At 39.2% G+C, this 15,020-nt stretch overlaps 1 protein-coding gene across 5 annotated transcripts in view; it reads left to right on the forward strand.

Annotated features, from left to right (window-relative positions):
* The window catches only part of TRPM3 (transient receptor potential cation channel subfamily M member 3), a 386,166-nt gene that overhangs the window by 344,489 nt on the left and 26,657 nt on the right, over positions 1 to 15,020 (forward strand). For 3 of the 5 annotated variants that reach the window (XM_039384840.1, XM_039384841.1, XM_027752176.2), the window contains 2 exons: positions 7,154 to 7,294; positions 13,408 to 13,536. In XM_039384840.1, the coding sequence (XP_039240774.1) occupies positions 7,154 to 7,294; positions 13,408 to 13,536 (270 nt within the window). Of the gene's footprint in view, positions 1 to 488; positions 615 to 7,153; positions 7,295 to 13,407; positions 13,537 to 15,020 lie in introns of all 5 variants that reach the window. The other 2 variants (XM_027752172.2, XM_027752177.2) reach the window with 1 other exon arrangement.

Raw genomic sequence — 15,020 nt, forward strand, 5'->3', positions numbered from 1 at the left:
AACAGACCAGAAAAATGATGAAAACTTTTTTCAAAATTCTTTTTGTATTTGTGGTCATTACCTCTCATACAAACATACCTCCAGTTTTTAATCCACGGAAGACATTAACAAGCACCTAGACAGCTCAGCTTCTGCAGCTCAGCAGATTTATGTAAGGAGGGACTAGTTTGTACTAATAACAGCCTCAGAGGAATAATTTGCACCACAAAGGGAATCAAACAACTAAAGGTTTGAAAATTATACAAGTCATCTACTTCCAATCTCTTATTCTGTTGTTGACACTTTTTAATTTGGGCAAGTAGCATACAGGCTATCAGATCTGCCTTAGCTTAGTTTGTTTTGCATTTGTTTGGGTTTGATTGTGATGTCTTTGAAAAGGCTTAAAACTCAGTCCCAGCTGGTCAGGATAGAGGCGTAGAAGTAAAAGGGATTTTCCTGGCTGAGTTTAAAAAAAAAAAAAAAAAACAAAACCAGACTGTTTCCCACAGGCAAACAGCAGGAGCTGCCCACAGGACCCCGACTGCAGGCAGGCAGAAGGACCTGCCTACAGGACCCAATATGCAGGAAAACCGAAGGAGCAGCCCACAAGACCCACCTACAGGACCTGTTTGCAGGCAAGAACCCAGCTGTTGGGAAGGACCAGAAGTCAGAATAGCAGCAATGGAAGCAATGGGGCATTCTCTGCTCATTAGCTTTTGATTGCAATTTACTATCCCTGGTTTCTGATCCACTTATAAAGTGCCTATTCAAATCAAATAAGCACTTTGCAAGCTGCCTTTTTCTTGGCAATGGGGAGAAATTTGGGGAAGATGTCTTTTCCATCTCTCTGCAGTTAGCTCCTGGTTTCTTGTCTACAATACTACTTCCTTTTTCCCTTCTAACTCCTGCTGCAAAGAAGTGATATGTGCACTGGACCTGCTTTTCCAGATGAATCTTAGATGAATCTTTTCCCACTCTTCTCCCTTCCATGTACTAACAGTCCTATCGCTCTTTTCTGTCACTGACTCTGCCCTGAACTCCTTCAAATTTAGTGCGTCATTCTAATGAGGTCTCAGACACTTTTTTTTTACAGGCTTTTCTTTACAAGCTCCTGTAAATAAGGTATGTTCTTGTGGAGTCCACCGAGACTGGAAACTATCTTTGGTGCACCACTGACTTAGTATTTCTGCATGTGATCTATACCATGCTATAGAGCTTCTAACACAGGTTCTTTGCTCAGGTGCTCCTCAGTAGTGAGGAGAGAATAATTGCTAGCAAAGAGATCTTTGAATATCTGTGGTTAGATGCCATAGGCAGTTACATTTAGTCACCTGACATGTTTTAAATATTAGAAAATATTTTGGATTGAAGTTTTCTGTCGTTCCAGCCTTAGTCAAATGGTCTGGGATGTTAGGTCAGGTTTCTTCTCTACTGATAAGAGAATACCTGAAAGACTGGATAGTGGCTTTGTGAACTTTCCCTTTAGCCATAGTATCCCTTACTGTTTAAGGGTACCTTATTTGTAGTTCATTAAGAATAACAATTTATTGTGATGTTATATCATAAACATTTAATCCATTGCTGAACTCTGGTTTAACAGATCAGTCACTCACCCTAACTGTAGTTTGCAACTATTGTATTCAGAATGACCTGTGTATTTTTCTTTTCAGGACAACCAAACAATTTTTTTATTATTAATACAATTTTCTTTTATTCATTTACTTAATTGATGAATGATTGTCTAAAATATTTTCAAAATTTTTCCATGGTTTGGGTTTCTGAGCTTTGTTAATCTTAAAGATTAAAAAACAAAATTAATATATTAAAAATCATTTTGGTCACCTTAAAAACCCTTTTCTGGCAAATAAAGTATTACTGAAACAATCTGCCTAACTCTCTCTCTAGTTATCCCCAATGAATACTTCTCAGGTCTCTATTCCTATTATATTACACCCATATTCTCTCTGCTAAAATGAAGATAAATAGATCTCATCTAGTCAAGTCTGTTCACTGATTTCTTATGAAGACTTGTATGTCTTGCACTGCCAAGCCCAGGTGATTAAAGACTGACCAAAGAGTCGATTTCTTCTTTTGCATTGCACTTGTGCAGACTGCATGACTTACAGGCCTACAGTGATCTTTTCACTATTTTACACCTCATATGCACAAAATAATGTGATCACATAGACTACAGCAACAGCAAAGTAAGTCTGCACATGGGTGCATCTGCATGCAAGTATGTATTTGCTTTGTGCTCCTCTCAAAGGGTCTGCTGGGTAGCTCAACATATGGATATACTATGAAGATGTTGTGTTTATTCACTGTAAACTACTTGTTATTCACACCTGCTTTAAACTTTATAACAGATATGTAAGAGTGCTAGGCCCACATTTCTTTAACACCTAGGTGCTAAGCAACAGACTTATAGTGGATACTCACAAAAGCACTTGAATTCTGCTTTCATCAATGCTCCTCAGCACCAAAGAATTTACCACAATTTATTCATGGAACTACCAGTCATTAATCCTAAATATTAGACACAGAGGAAAAGAAGGGAGCTGAAGTCTAAAGGCCAGGGACGTTTTCTGCTTTTAAAATGTCCTAATCAGGGCCTTAACTGAAGATGATTTTAGGTCAGTCAGACACCCTAGCAGTCTACCCACCTCCCAAAATAACCCTGATTCTGGAAGTCATCCTTAACCCTATTCAGTGCCTTATTGTTTGTATATTACAGTTCCCCAGTTGGGGCCTCTGGTGGTCTAGTGGTTAGAGTGTCTGACTCTCACCGCTGCGACCCGGGTTCGATTCCCGGCCCCCTGGGCAGGTGGAGCTCATCAGCCGTGGAAGGCAATCCACCTAAGAGAAGGTCACTCTAAACAAACCTACATCCTGGGGACCTCACTGCCACTGTCCAAGCTTTGCTCGGCCCTGGCAGATGAACCTCAGGACTAAAGGGTGGGCTCAGTTCAGCGCACGCTGTGTCTCACCTAAAAATCCACTGCGCAGGCTGGAAGGGTTAATGACCTTTCCCAAATCTTCGCTCGCGAAGACTGGCCATTATTACTTACAGTTCCCCAGTACATTGTTTTACTTCAGAACACAAATAAGTCATCTAAGTCCTTTAGAAGATGTCTCAGTTGTTGTTTTGCTCATTTTGCTCTAATTTTCCACAATAAATAGAAAGTTTGGACTTCCATGGGCATGTCTAGGAATCTGAGTTTGGACTTTTCAGCAGCAGCTGTTGGCCTGTGAGATCACATTGTTCATGTCTAGTATGTATGCTTAGCCTTTGCTCCATGGCAAGAAATAACCAAATATTATATCACTAAAAGTACAGTTCTTAACATAGGAAAGACTGAGGACTAATGTCCTAGTGGCCCTAGCCAAACTCACCCTTCCCAATGGAAGATAACTCTCATAGCATTTCACATACCAGCAGCAAGGCACCCGTTCAGCTTGTCTGGAAGATGGAATAGGAAGACACTTCTGGTGGTCACTAGGCAGAAGTGCTGACTCTCTCCATAAGGAGAGATTTCTGTCTTTCTCCAAGGATTTTGGAAACCCTCCCATAGCACCACCACACAGCAGCCCTGGCACTCTCTGTGTCTTTTGCCCTGCTCAGCAGCCAGGAAGACTGAGCTTCTGGCACTTTAGCTCTGCTCCTCTGTATTCACCTTGAAGAACCACCAATCACATGGAAAATCCAATTTTACACATCTTTAAATAAAGACATTAAATTTTTTTTCTACTGGTATTTCAAAGCAGTATACAGTAACCCCAGAACAACTGCCATGGAGGCAGCACTTTCATACGTAGTGTAGGATACAGCAGAACGTGCTCAGAGATATAACTACTCCGCTATGGACCGTTTCCACACCAGTTCTGTGGAGACACGGGGTAATTCTCTGTATAACATCTAGATTTCACTTAGGATGAAATTGGAAGAGCCTATAATCATTCTAGCAGGACGGAAATTCCTGTTACTTAATTATAGAACAAATAAATATAGTTTAGGATAATTAACATATATTAATGCAAAAATGCACAACCCAAAACTATTCTGGTTCCTTATCAGCAAATGGTCCTGAACTACATAAAACAAAATCTGGCCCAACAACAAAAAACCCTGATTAGAAAAATCTCCATATAGAACTCTGTGCACATCAATCCCCTCAGGCTAAAATGATGCAGTTGTACTGTACTTCACAATGAGGCTGAGCTGCTGACGAATTTACCTTGCATGACTCATTGGTGAATCATGGACAAAATCGTGTATTAGAGAGAGAGATGCCGCCCACACAGAGCAGTATGTTGAGTTATTCCCATCCTATTGCACCCTGCTCCAAGGAAAACATTCATTCACATTTGGCATTGCAGTTATTCTGTTGACACATTTACTTAGGATATTTCTGAATGTTTCTAATGGGGAAGCTTTTCAGTTTGTTAATGCTGAGGTATAATTAATAGTCAGGAAGATCAGGTCGAATCTAATCCACATGAGAAATTCCCCATCTGTAGCATGGGGTAGGGGAGAAGATACAATTAATTAAAAAATAATTATAATGAGATAAAATTACAGCATCATTATCAACGAGAAAGCAGTAGCAAATAGGAAATCAAAATTCATGAGCTAAAGCATAAATCCAGATACTGAAGGAGCATTACCATAAAAACATCCACAACTCTCTGATTCCATTGAGAACTAAGTCTGTCTCAGAATCAGTAAATTTGTAAAATTATGAAGGATTTGAACTCTTCAAAATAATCCCTTACATTAAAGCACAGCATTGCTCATTTGTTAAAGTAGCCAGCATTTATTTTCACTCTGCTGTGAAATTCCTGAGCACCAGGGGACAGCAGAGACAAAGCCTTGGGAAAAGCTACACTAAAAGCTGCTCCAGGTGGCAGCTTTCCCTGAACAGTATCAGGAGGTAGGGAGAAGCAAAGAAATTAATACCTTCTTAGGCTATAATTTTCCTAAATTCAGATCTTATTCCACTTCCCCTCCCCCCACACCCATATAAATAATCCATACTATAGATCAAAGAATCACTTTGGGTTTGTAGCATTCAGGTAATGATACCTTCTGTGGCGGTTGTATAACTTCTGCTACTGTAGTTATATTCAGTAAGTCTCATATTCTTGCAAGCTATCTGCTTCACTAGAAGAAAACCTCTCCTCTGCTTAACAGCCACATTGTCCTTTTCCTTTTTTTATAAAAATCTTGATGGACTTTTAAGGGTTTTTATGTGCTCTGTGAAAACCAGCAGGAGGAGCATTTAGATTTTTAATATTTATTGGTTTATCTACATTTATGGATATGAACTTAAAAGTCTTCAGCCATTAAAAGGTAAAGGAAATATATAACTACATCAAAGCAGACTATAGTTTTGAGAGGGTCCCAACAGGTTAGTTTCTGTCTGAATCTTTGTTGTATTTTATTAAAAATGTGCAGGGCAACATCCATGTGTAGTCAAATTCAAAAGTATAAGGGTCCACGTGGAAAGTAGTAATATTTTGAAGTGAAAGAGAAATATTAGGCAGGAACCATATTGGACCAAACACAGTCCTAATAATGTTACAAATACCTGTACTGACTGAAAGAAAGAAAAACATGGTCATGAGCTTATCATTACAAATTACTATTTCACAGGAACAAGATGTATATGTATAGCTTCACACTGGGTAGGAAAAGGAAGAAAAAGTTAGATGGTGTTTCTTACTTTTGAATATGTGAGAAGTGCATCACCAGTTCCTGCAGAGGTCTAGAAGGTGAAATAGCTCACATGTAACTGGTTAGCTAAGTACATGCTGAACATCCTGTTGAATCAGAGAGCACAGAGATAGATAAAAGAGGGACCTTGTTATTGAAAGACATTATGTCTGGCATCTAATTGTTCTCTTAGTTTTCCACATATTTAAGTTCCAGATGAGAACAACTTCACAGATGGTGAAAGTTTGCTTCAGTTAACATAAGTAGAAAGGGCTTTCGTCTATTGTAGAAAAACATTATAGAAACATTTTAAATAAAAGCATCATCATGCATGCTCAGGACAGTCATGTCTCAGTTCTTACAAATGCTTCCATGTGCGGTAGTGCTACCTTCCAGAGGTGCATCCACAAACTAAATAGTAAGAACTTGCTCAGGGCACAGTGACCTAAAATCCACTCTTAGTCTATTATTAACTGAATAATTGCTTTAGAATGAACATTTAATAGATCATGTTACATTCCAAATACAAAGGATCACCTTCTTTTAAGCACTAACTTCAGTGCTTATATAGTTTGGTTCTTCCACCTCTCTGCAGCGGACCACAAAATTAAGAGTAAACAAAATATTACCTTTTTTGATTGTTAGGTTTGCACTTATACCTGAGGACCTCTTAAGTGTGTGTTCCTGGAGCTCAGCATAGCTCTTCAGTGGGTCTGAAGATGGTAACAGTGGTATCAGTGAGATACCACTGGTATCTCAGTGGTAACTGAGATCAAGTGATAACAGTGAGATCAAGCCTAACAGAGGCACTGCATGAGCAATCTGGAACTTCACTATAGAACAAGCTACAACCATGTACATGGATATTTCAATCCAAGGCCTCAATGCAACTGTGAGCTCTCCTAGCTCTTACATCCGTGTAGAGTTCACTGTGGGATCATAACTTGTGTCAGATCCAGTGATCAGCATAAAAGGAGATACTGGCTTCATTGTCCAGCAAACTGCCAACTCATCTTTTCCCGTTATTCTTTCTCAGTCTCAGCCTTATGAACTTCTCTTTGTTTAAAACCAAAACGTATATGTTTTCTCTCTGCTTCTATTTATTATATAGAAGTAAATGACAAAAAGCTGTTGCCAGGTAAAAATGTTTCTGTCCATACGAGAGAAAAGGAGAAATATTGTCCACATCTCATCTTTTGTTCACCACTCAGAAATTTCACTCTGAAGCTGAGAGTTGAGGCCAAAGCATGGCTTTTTCAGTTTTCAACATATTAAACAGCAGCTTTCCTGCAAAAAAAGATAATCTGAGAGCAAAGCATTTTACACCCAGCTGCGGTCACCTGGTTTTATCTAAAGATCAAGAAATCGGAAAAGTTTTGAACTGTTTCCTGTTGACATTTCAAAAAATAGTTTAATTTGCCTTTCACAAAGAAATGAACACAAATATATCCTTTCCTCTAGGCAATGCTGGGACGAGGGAATGGCGAGTCCTCAAGAAAGAAGGAGGAAGAGGAAGTTCAGAGCAGGCACAGAATGATCCCTATTGGAAGAAAGATTTATGAGTTTTACAATGCTCCGATTGTTAAATTTTGGTTTTACACGGTAAGAAATTTTTCCTGTTATATTACTAATATTTGTACAAATGCTGGAATTGGATTCATCTTTTGTGTTTCATCGAAGTCTACATCTGCATGTATTAGAGGGCTTGCCCATAAATAGTTTGATAAAAATATTTGGTGAAATTCTGCTAGCACTTACAAACCTTTCTAAGACTTTTAAAGACTACCATTTCTATCAGGAAGTTAATGGCTAAAGTTTGAATGACTGTGTATATCTTTCTTTAAATAAAACAATAAATGGCAGTTTGCTTCAGTCAGTGCTCCCAAGGAATTCCCTATAGGAGAATTCACAATAGGATTGCTCCCAGTAGTAAGCCAGGGGGAGGCTGGGCCGAATCAGAATATATAATAATTTCTGGGGAAAAAAAAAACAAACAAACAAGAAGGAGATAGAGCACATCTTTCCTTGGAACATTTTTCTGTTTTTTCTGCTTTGACTAGTCTGCAGAGTGTGTCTCAGAGAAAATGTGCGCATAAGTACCCACAAGATATCAAAGATATGAGCAACAGCTTATGTACATTTTTCAGGAAAAAATTATGTCAAATCAGTATGATCTCCTTGTAAACAGACATTGCAGATGGAGCAGAAAAAAATGTCATGTATTTTGACTACAGTAAAAGAGTACCAAAAGCTTCACAGGGTTTTCTCACAGCTAAATTAATAACTGCTATATTAAAGTTACGATGTGGATAAAAATCTTTTTGATGATTAGTCCTCAAATGTAGATAATAATTATTCATTATCAAGCTGGAAGCAGGGGTTAGAAAAATATTCTGTTGGGTTCTCTCCTACATCAGGTGCTGATACTTCCATTCAAAACTTGGATGATGCAAACTTGAAGTTTGCAAATTGCACTAGAATGTGAAAGAATGAGACCAAAAAGTAAAAAGATCACAAGAGAGTAATCCTTTCAGTCTTCTTGGTTGGAATCTTCTATCCCAGTTCAGCTACAGCATCACGTGACAAGTATGGAGGGGTTTGAAGGAGACAAAAAAAGAGCAAGAAAAATATTTCAAGAGGTCTATAATGCATGACTTAAGGGAAAAGATTTAAGAAAGTGAGATTGTTTTCTCTGCTAAAAAAAAAAAGTCTGCAGAAGGAATATAATAGTTTTCAAATATGTGTAAGTAACTCCAAATCCTTGCTGAATAGGACAAGAAATAATGGCTTAAATTGCAGCAAGGTGGTTCTAGATAAGAAGTTAGGAAACAGTTTCTAACTGCTCCGAGAAGTACTGTCATTAACCATGTGAGGACATGGTAGATTTACCATTACTAGTGATTTCTAACCTATCTTATCAAAACATATGTCCATTATGGTACACTGGAATTAGTCCTGCCTCAGCCCAATGGAATTGACCAAATGACTTCAGGTGGTCCTTCCAAGTTATATTTTCCATTATTCTGCTGAAAGCACAACAAATCACAAAGAATGGATTCTTCTGCAGATGACTTTCTTATAAGAAAAGTTGCCTTGCTGAGATCCAGGCAATACATCTACACACATTGGGAACAACTCACATCAATTAAGTCTGAACTGTGGTGGATGCTCTACTTGCTGAACTCTGTGGCCACTGAATGTTAATCAGGCCAACAAGTCTAGAAACTGCTTATCAGCAACCTTGTCTCAGTATGAATTCCAGTGTGTATTAGGCACAGTCAGAAAAGTCTTTATACTGCAAATGGAAAGATGCATCCTGGCTTTCCCTGTTAGTTCAATTTTTAAATGGGCGATAGAGATCAATAGTGCATTTTCATTTAGGCTTGTTTTTACAGTTTTATGTCCTGAGGCAAATCTCAGTCAAGGTCATTTATTAAAAATGAATCTTGGTTACACTGAACTTAAAGAGTAAGTTAAGGTGGATTCTGGCTGCAATGCTTACCAGTTGGTTTTATTGGGAAACTCCTGGAGACTAAAAGCAAAACAACTTTCAGAGAAGGGTTAAAATTGCACAGCCTACCATACTTTTACAAGCATATAGGCACAAATATTAGTCATAGATTTCAAAAGAAATCCTCCCAATTTTATATTCCACGGTCCAAAAGGCAAGTAAAAGGACAATACCTATGGCTATTTTATACCATTTAAAATAATTTGATAATTTTGCATCTACCTATCTCTGTTACTATATCATCATCATCGTCATCATGGCTAGGCTTCGCAAACGAAGATTTGGGAAGGGCTCTACCCACATTTGCTACAAGCGTGCTGGTGGCTAAAAGGGCCAATGTGAGATAGACAAGTCCCATTACAAAAGGCACAGTGGAAAGACTCCTTGGATGGTATCGGCAAGACACGATTCTTTCTACATTGTCTTTTCTCCTGCATGCATTCTCAAAGGAAGCAGCAGCGTTATAGATGGTGTGTCTCCAGACCTCCCGATTGGAGGTCAGAGTAGACAAGCGATGGAGATCAATATGGCCAAGGCTGAGATGTTGTTTCAGGGAGTCCTTGTATCTCCTCTTCGGGGCTCCTCTCTTGTGGCAGCTGGTGGCAAGTTCACCATCTCTTAATCTTTGTTTGACGGCATCAGAAATGCCCTTTGGCCACGTTTAACAAACCAGGTTAGGTTTAACTAACCAACTTTGTTTAGACCACCTTTTCTAGGCCCCTCTCAGTGTGGAGCAAGCAGTGCTCTCCTTGAAAAAGGCTACTTGGTCATTCAGGATGCTGCCAAAAGAGACTGTCATCTCCGGGGTCAGTCTCAGGCAACCAATGTCCTGAACCTCCTGCATGCAGGGTTGAGTCTGTGGCTTCCAGTGCACCTTTCACCTGCCATTTTGTCCCTCACCTGTCGATACAGGGCTTTACAAATGTGGGTATATCCTTCGAGCCTGCGCCATGGATTTTTTAGGTGAGACACAGTATGCACAGAACTGGACCCACCCTTTAATCCTAAGGTTCATCTGCCAGGGCCTAGTGAGCTTGGATGGTGACAGCGAGGTCCTTAGGATGTACGTTTGATTAGAGTATCCTTCTCTTAGATAGATGGCCTTACAGGGCCAAACGAGCTCCATCTGCCCGGGTTTGGGCATCCTTCTCCTAGGATGACTGCCGAGAGGCTAGTGAGTCCATCCTGCCCATGGACACATTTTATCTGACCCTTCAGTTTTGACCTGTCTGGCATGGGAGACTCTGCCCAAGGCATGTACCTTCGCCAGCATAGCTCGCAACCTCACAGGGGCACGCGGGCTTCTTCCCCACTAAAATGGTTAGGGCAAGCCTTTCATTCCCTACTTTTTTGCCAGCCACCTATACTCAAGCCCAGGGATATTCCCAGGGACATTCCTTTGCCCTGACCACCCTTTCAGGATGCTATAATTCTGTGTTACTATATATATATTACTATATAGCTATATCTACCTTCATTCTCAAAATATACAAGAGTGAGTTAAATGGGATGTTTGAGTAAGTATCATTTTGGCTCAACAGATGCTAAATAACTTTTTCTCAAAAAAACCCACAAAATAAAACCAAACCAAACACAAAAAGAACCCAGCTTCAGCCTTTCTCTCTGGACATGCAGCAATTTCAAAAGTCAACTACCCTGTTCTGTTTCATGGTTGTTGCACTCGAAACCATGACACAAATGTTTCATCTCACAGGTTGCTTGGTGAGAAGAGGAAGGCTTTACCCTTTTAATTACCCCTACTACTAGTATTAACTGAAATGCTAGCAGGAAGTAAGGCCACATTTCTACCTCTTCTGAGGAGGAAAACTGCAGAGGGAATTGGGCCCTAAGAGTCATCTTCTAAACATCAGAAGAACTTTGCCCTAAGTTTTGCATTTTGAGACCAATTCAGTGTATGATCATTTATTTATTGCAAAGAGTCAGAAAAGAGGAGGATGGTCTCCCTCTTGAAGCACTAATCTATTCGTACAATTTCCAGGTTTGTCCCTTACCATAATGAGTATTCAAGTATTTTCTATAGGATGGGACTGCATCCACAGAAGGGCAGGGAGCAACCCTAGAAACTTTTTTTAGCAGGCATTCCTTTCCTTAGTTTCTTCAGGTACTGCCCTCAAGGGTGACAATGGCAGCTCCTAGTCTTTATCAAGCCATGTAAAAGCAAAAAAAAAAGAGGGTTCGGTTACTTGTGTTGTAGCACTTTAAAAGAATCCCGAGTACCAGGATGGGCAGCTGCTCTGATGTTTGACCACAGTCTGAGAGAAGGATAGCCTCCCGGAAGGCAGTAGCAAGTTACAGGTCTGGGGAGGGAGAAGGAGTGTGTCACTCACTATCTGAAGGCTTTGTTTCTTGTTTAAAGTGGAGAAGTTTCAGAATAATTCTATTCACAAATCAGGATCTCGTTTTTCTTTTGCCAAGCAAAAGCTTTTCACAGTTTTGAGTAAATTTGATTTGACATTAAAAAAAACCCACCAATCCCAAAGCCAAGCAATGCCAACATTTCAAAAGAAAACCAAGAAGAAACGAAACCCTCTAGTGACTCTGTCACCTTTGTAACCTTAATGTCCCTTTTCTTTGGCCACACTCACTGCTAATTCTCACCAAAGGCTGCTGAATCAGACCAAATTAGATTTTCTGATAATTAGTAATCAATAAGGTCTAAAAGGAGGCATATTAGGTAACAGCATCACCTGACTTTTTGTGCTATATTAGAAGGTGTTATTTCAGCTAGGGAGGCATGTGTTCAGTTCTGCCTGCCCAGACAGAGTTTCTGCTGACTCAGATGTAACTCTAGATGCTGACTAAGTCAACATTACTCTCCATTTCTTTTAGGAGTGTTAGGGGAAGATCAGTCTGTAGACCTGAGTGTTGCAATTCAACATCTCTAACAAAGTAAAAAACAAGTGAGATCATTTCCCCCGCTGTTTTATGTAGACAAGAAGTAGTGCTCCAACTGTCTGGCTTCTCTATACTGATAGTTATGGGCAATAGAAAGAATTCTCTTGAGTGTTCTCAACCAGCCACTGGAACAAAAGCCAAAATCCTTTTACAGAGAACTGAAGTAATATTCTCTAGCTAATACAGTAGGACTATAAATTCTATTCTGTGATGTGCTGAACACTGAAATAATCCTACCCAAAAGTCTCAAGGCCCTCTATGGTTGTTTCATTTTACATCTGACCCCAAGTCTACAACAGATATGAGTAACACACAGTTCAGAGAGAAGAACTGAATTAAAATACAAATGTATGGAATACAGATTTCTGCCACAGTGACTAAATGTTCATGCACAGAACTGAGTCACCTTTTCTCTGATTTAAATTTGGCTTCAGATATGTTTTCTTGTAGGGCTGCTGTTTGAAAGACAATGTAGTCAGGTAGATGGATTTTGGCCACCACAGATCCCAGCCACACTCATGCTACAGTCCGTGCTCTAGTGTGACAGTTGGATTTCTCTGAGTTTGATAAAGTTGGTGATTTCATTTGCCTGTCTTCTCTTTTTTTTGACTGACCATTTAATTACATTCAGTGTGTCAAAAGAAAGGAGAAAGAAATTAAAACTTAATTCACACTTCCCACTGAATCAAAAATTAGGCTGGAAGGTGGATATATTAGAGGAGGAAAAGCAAAGCATTCACACTTTAAAACTTGCAAAAAATACAAGGTAAATGAATGCATGGCTATGCCTGGGTGTTTTGGGGAGGAAACATTGTACGATTTAGGTCAGTACTACACCAGCATGGAAAACCTCTAAACCTTGGGCAAAAAGGATTTGAAATTCCAGAGTCAGCCTAGACTAGGTGAACAGAGGAAAAAAACACAGAGGAGAAGTGTTAGAGAAGTAAAGGCTGTTAGAAACAGATGAGGAAGAAATCTTCACATAAGTAACTTAATTTGGTAGTTGACATAGTGTTATTAGAATTCCCATCTAACTGTGGATGATCCAGGGGAACTGCATTAATACAGTTTTGTTGAGGAAACAGATGTAGCTGGAGGAGAGGACATTTGTGACTGTATTTTGGACATCCTACACTGATGTGAATTTTTTGAGACAACCCAGAACACTGTCTTATTGATCTTTTGTCTGTTTAACTCTGGTTACAGTAGAATCAGGAATATCAAATGAAGAAACTGGCTCAGTTGTATAAATATAGCAACTGTTAATGTTCTTTTTGTTTCTTTACAGCTGGCATACATAGGCTACTTGATGCTGTTCAATTATATAGTGTTAGTGAAGATGGATCGCTGGCCATCTATACAGGAATGGATTGTCATCTCATATATTTTTACTCTGGGAATAGAGAAGATGAGAGAGGTAAAATCATCCCAACCAAGAGAGAATAAAAAAGGAAAAAGCAAGGGGTTTGGTTTGTTGTTTGTTTTTCTTCTTAATTTTAGTATCTGGTTTTATTATTTTTCTCAGGATATTTTTTTATGAACAAGCTTATCATACAATTGTCCTTTTTTTCTTCGAAAGGCAGATGGATTGTTAAAAAACCAGCAGTAAAAAAAAATTATCTTCAGCCATTTTAAAATGAACAATTGCTTTCTTTTGTCTTTCTCTCCTTCCTTCCTTTCTTCCTTATTTACTTCCTTCCTTCCTTTTTCTCCCACAGAATTTCCATGTTCATATTTCAGTGTGATGCATATTTAATAGCAGTCACAAGTACAGGGTGGTCTTCTGAAAAATCTTAAAGGTCAGCTAAATTCCTTGAAATGTGGCTCAGAAACTGATGTATGTTTCAGGGAGAGGAAAAGTGGATATGGTTAAATAGAATGGACACAGAGACATGGTGATAGCATGACAACTGAAAAGCCCATGTTCAGATACCCACCTCACCACAAATAGATTTCATTCAAAATTTCAGCTGTTCTGTCCATCCAAGTGTCTTATGCAAGGGCTTTAAATAAAATGACCCATAGCTGGGAGAAAATCTAGGTCCACACTGAATACTACAGCACATTTCTAATAGTATTTTTCTCTTTTAATATTGAAATTTTTCTGCTAATTACTGCAAGCCATAACACACATCTCCCTAAAGATGTGAATGCAGAAACACAGAGCAGAGACAGAGCATTTAAGGTGGAACTCAACCTATAGACAGAATGAAGTGGCTGTGCTGTCCCTGCCCCTCTTGGTCTCTCCCTCTTGCAGCTGATGCTGTGCCCTTTCACTTGGCCAAATGTACCACAGTGACACCAGCAGCCCAGTTCAGCCCTAATGGGAGTGGGTGCAAGTCCCATTGACATCAGCTGAAACAGCACATTTGTACCCTTGGGCTGAATCTGTTACCAGTTATGTTCATATTTTTCTGAAATAAATGCTTTTGAGCACTAGACTAAAAATGGACTTGCAACAGCCACTTAGGCTTCAAAGACGGATTTCAGACACTGAACTGTAAACTCTACTTTATAAAGAAAAAGAACAGAGAAAAGATACTGCTTGAGAGGCCTATGAATATACTTCGCTAACCAAAGGAAAAAGGAAAACAGAGGCAATAGCCACACAAGGACTGTGCAACACTGATGGAGAAAATCCACCACTGCCTCAGTAGGTGGAAGGCTGCAGATAGGAACTGTGTGTGCCATGTTTTCATCTAATCATTCACCCCAAAATGTCCTTTCTACAAAAGTTTTTCAAGAACTTTTGTCACAATGGATTTTGAAGTAGATGTTGGAGGCTCACAGGTGAGCCTAAAATTCATTCTGAAGATTAATTATAAGAAAACTGTAAGGTGGCATTTGTAGTTTTTAAGGAACTGTATGAGTTTGCTCAAATGTTCTTCAGCTAAATATAGA

Source organism: Pipra filicauda, unplaced genomic scaffold, assembly GCF_003945595.2.
Source record: "Pipra filicauda isolate LSUMZ 115617 unplaced genomic scaffold, ASM394559v2 scaffold37_size4185640_pilon, whole genome shotgun sequence".
NCBI classification, from domain to species: domain Eukaryota; kingdom Metazoa; phylum Chordata; class Aves; order Passeriformes; family Pipridae; genus Pipra; species Pipra filicauda.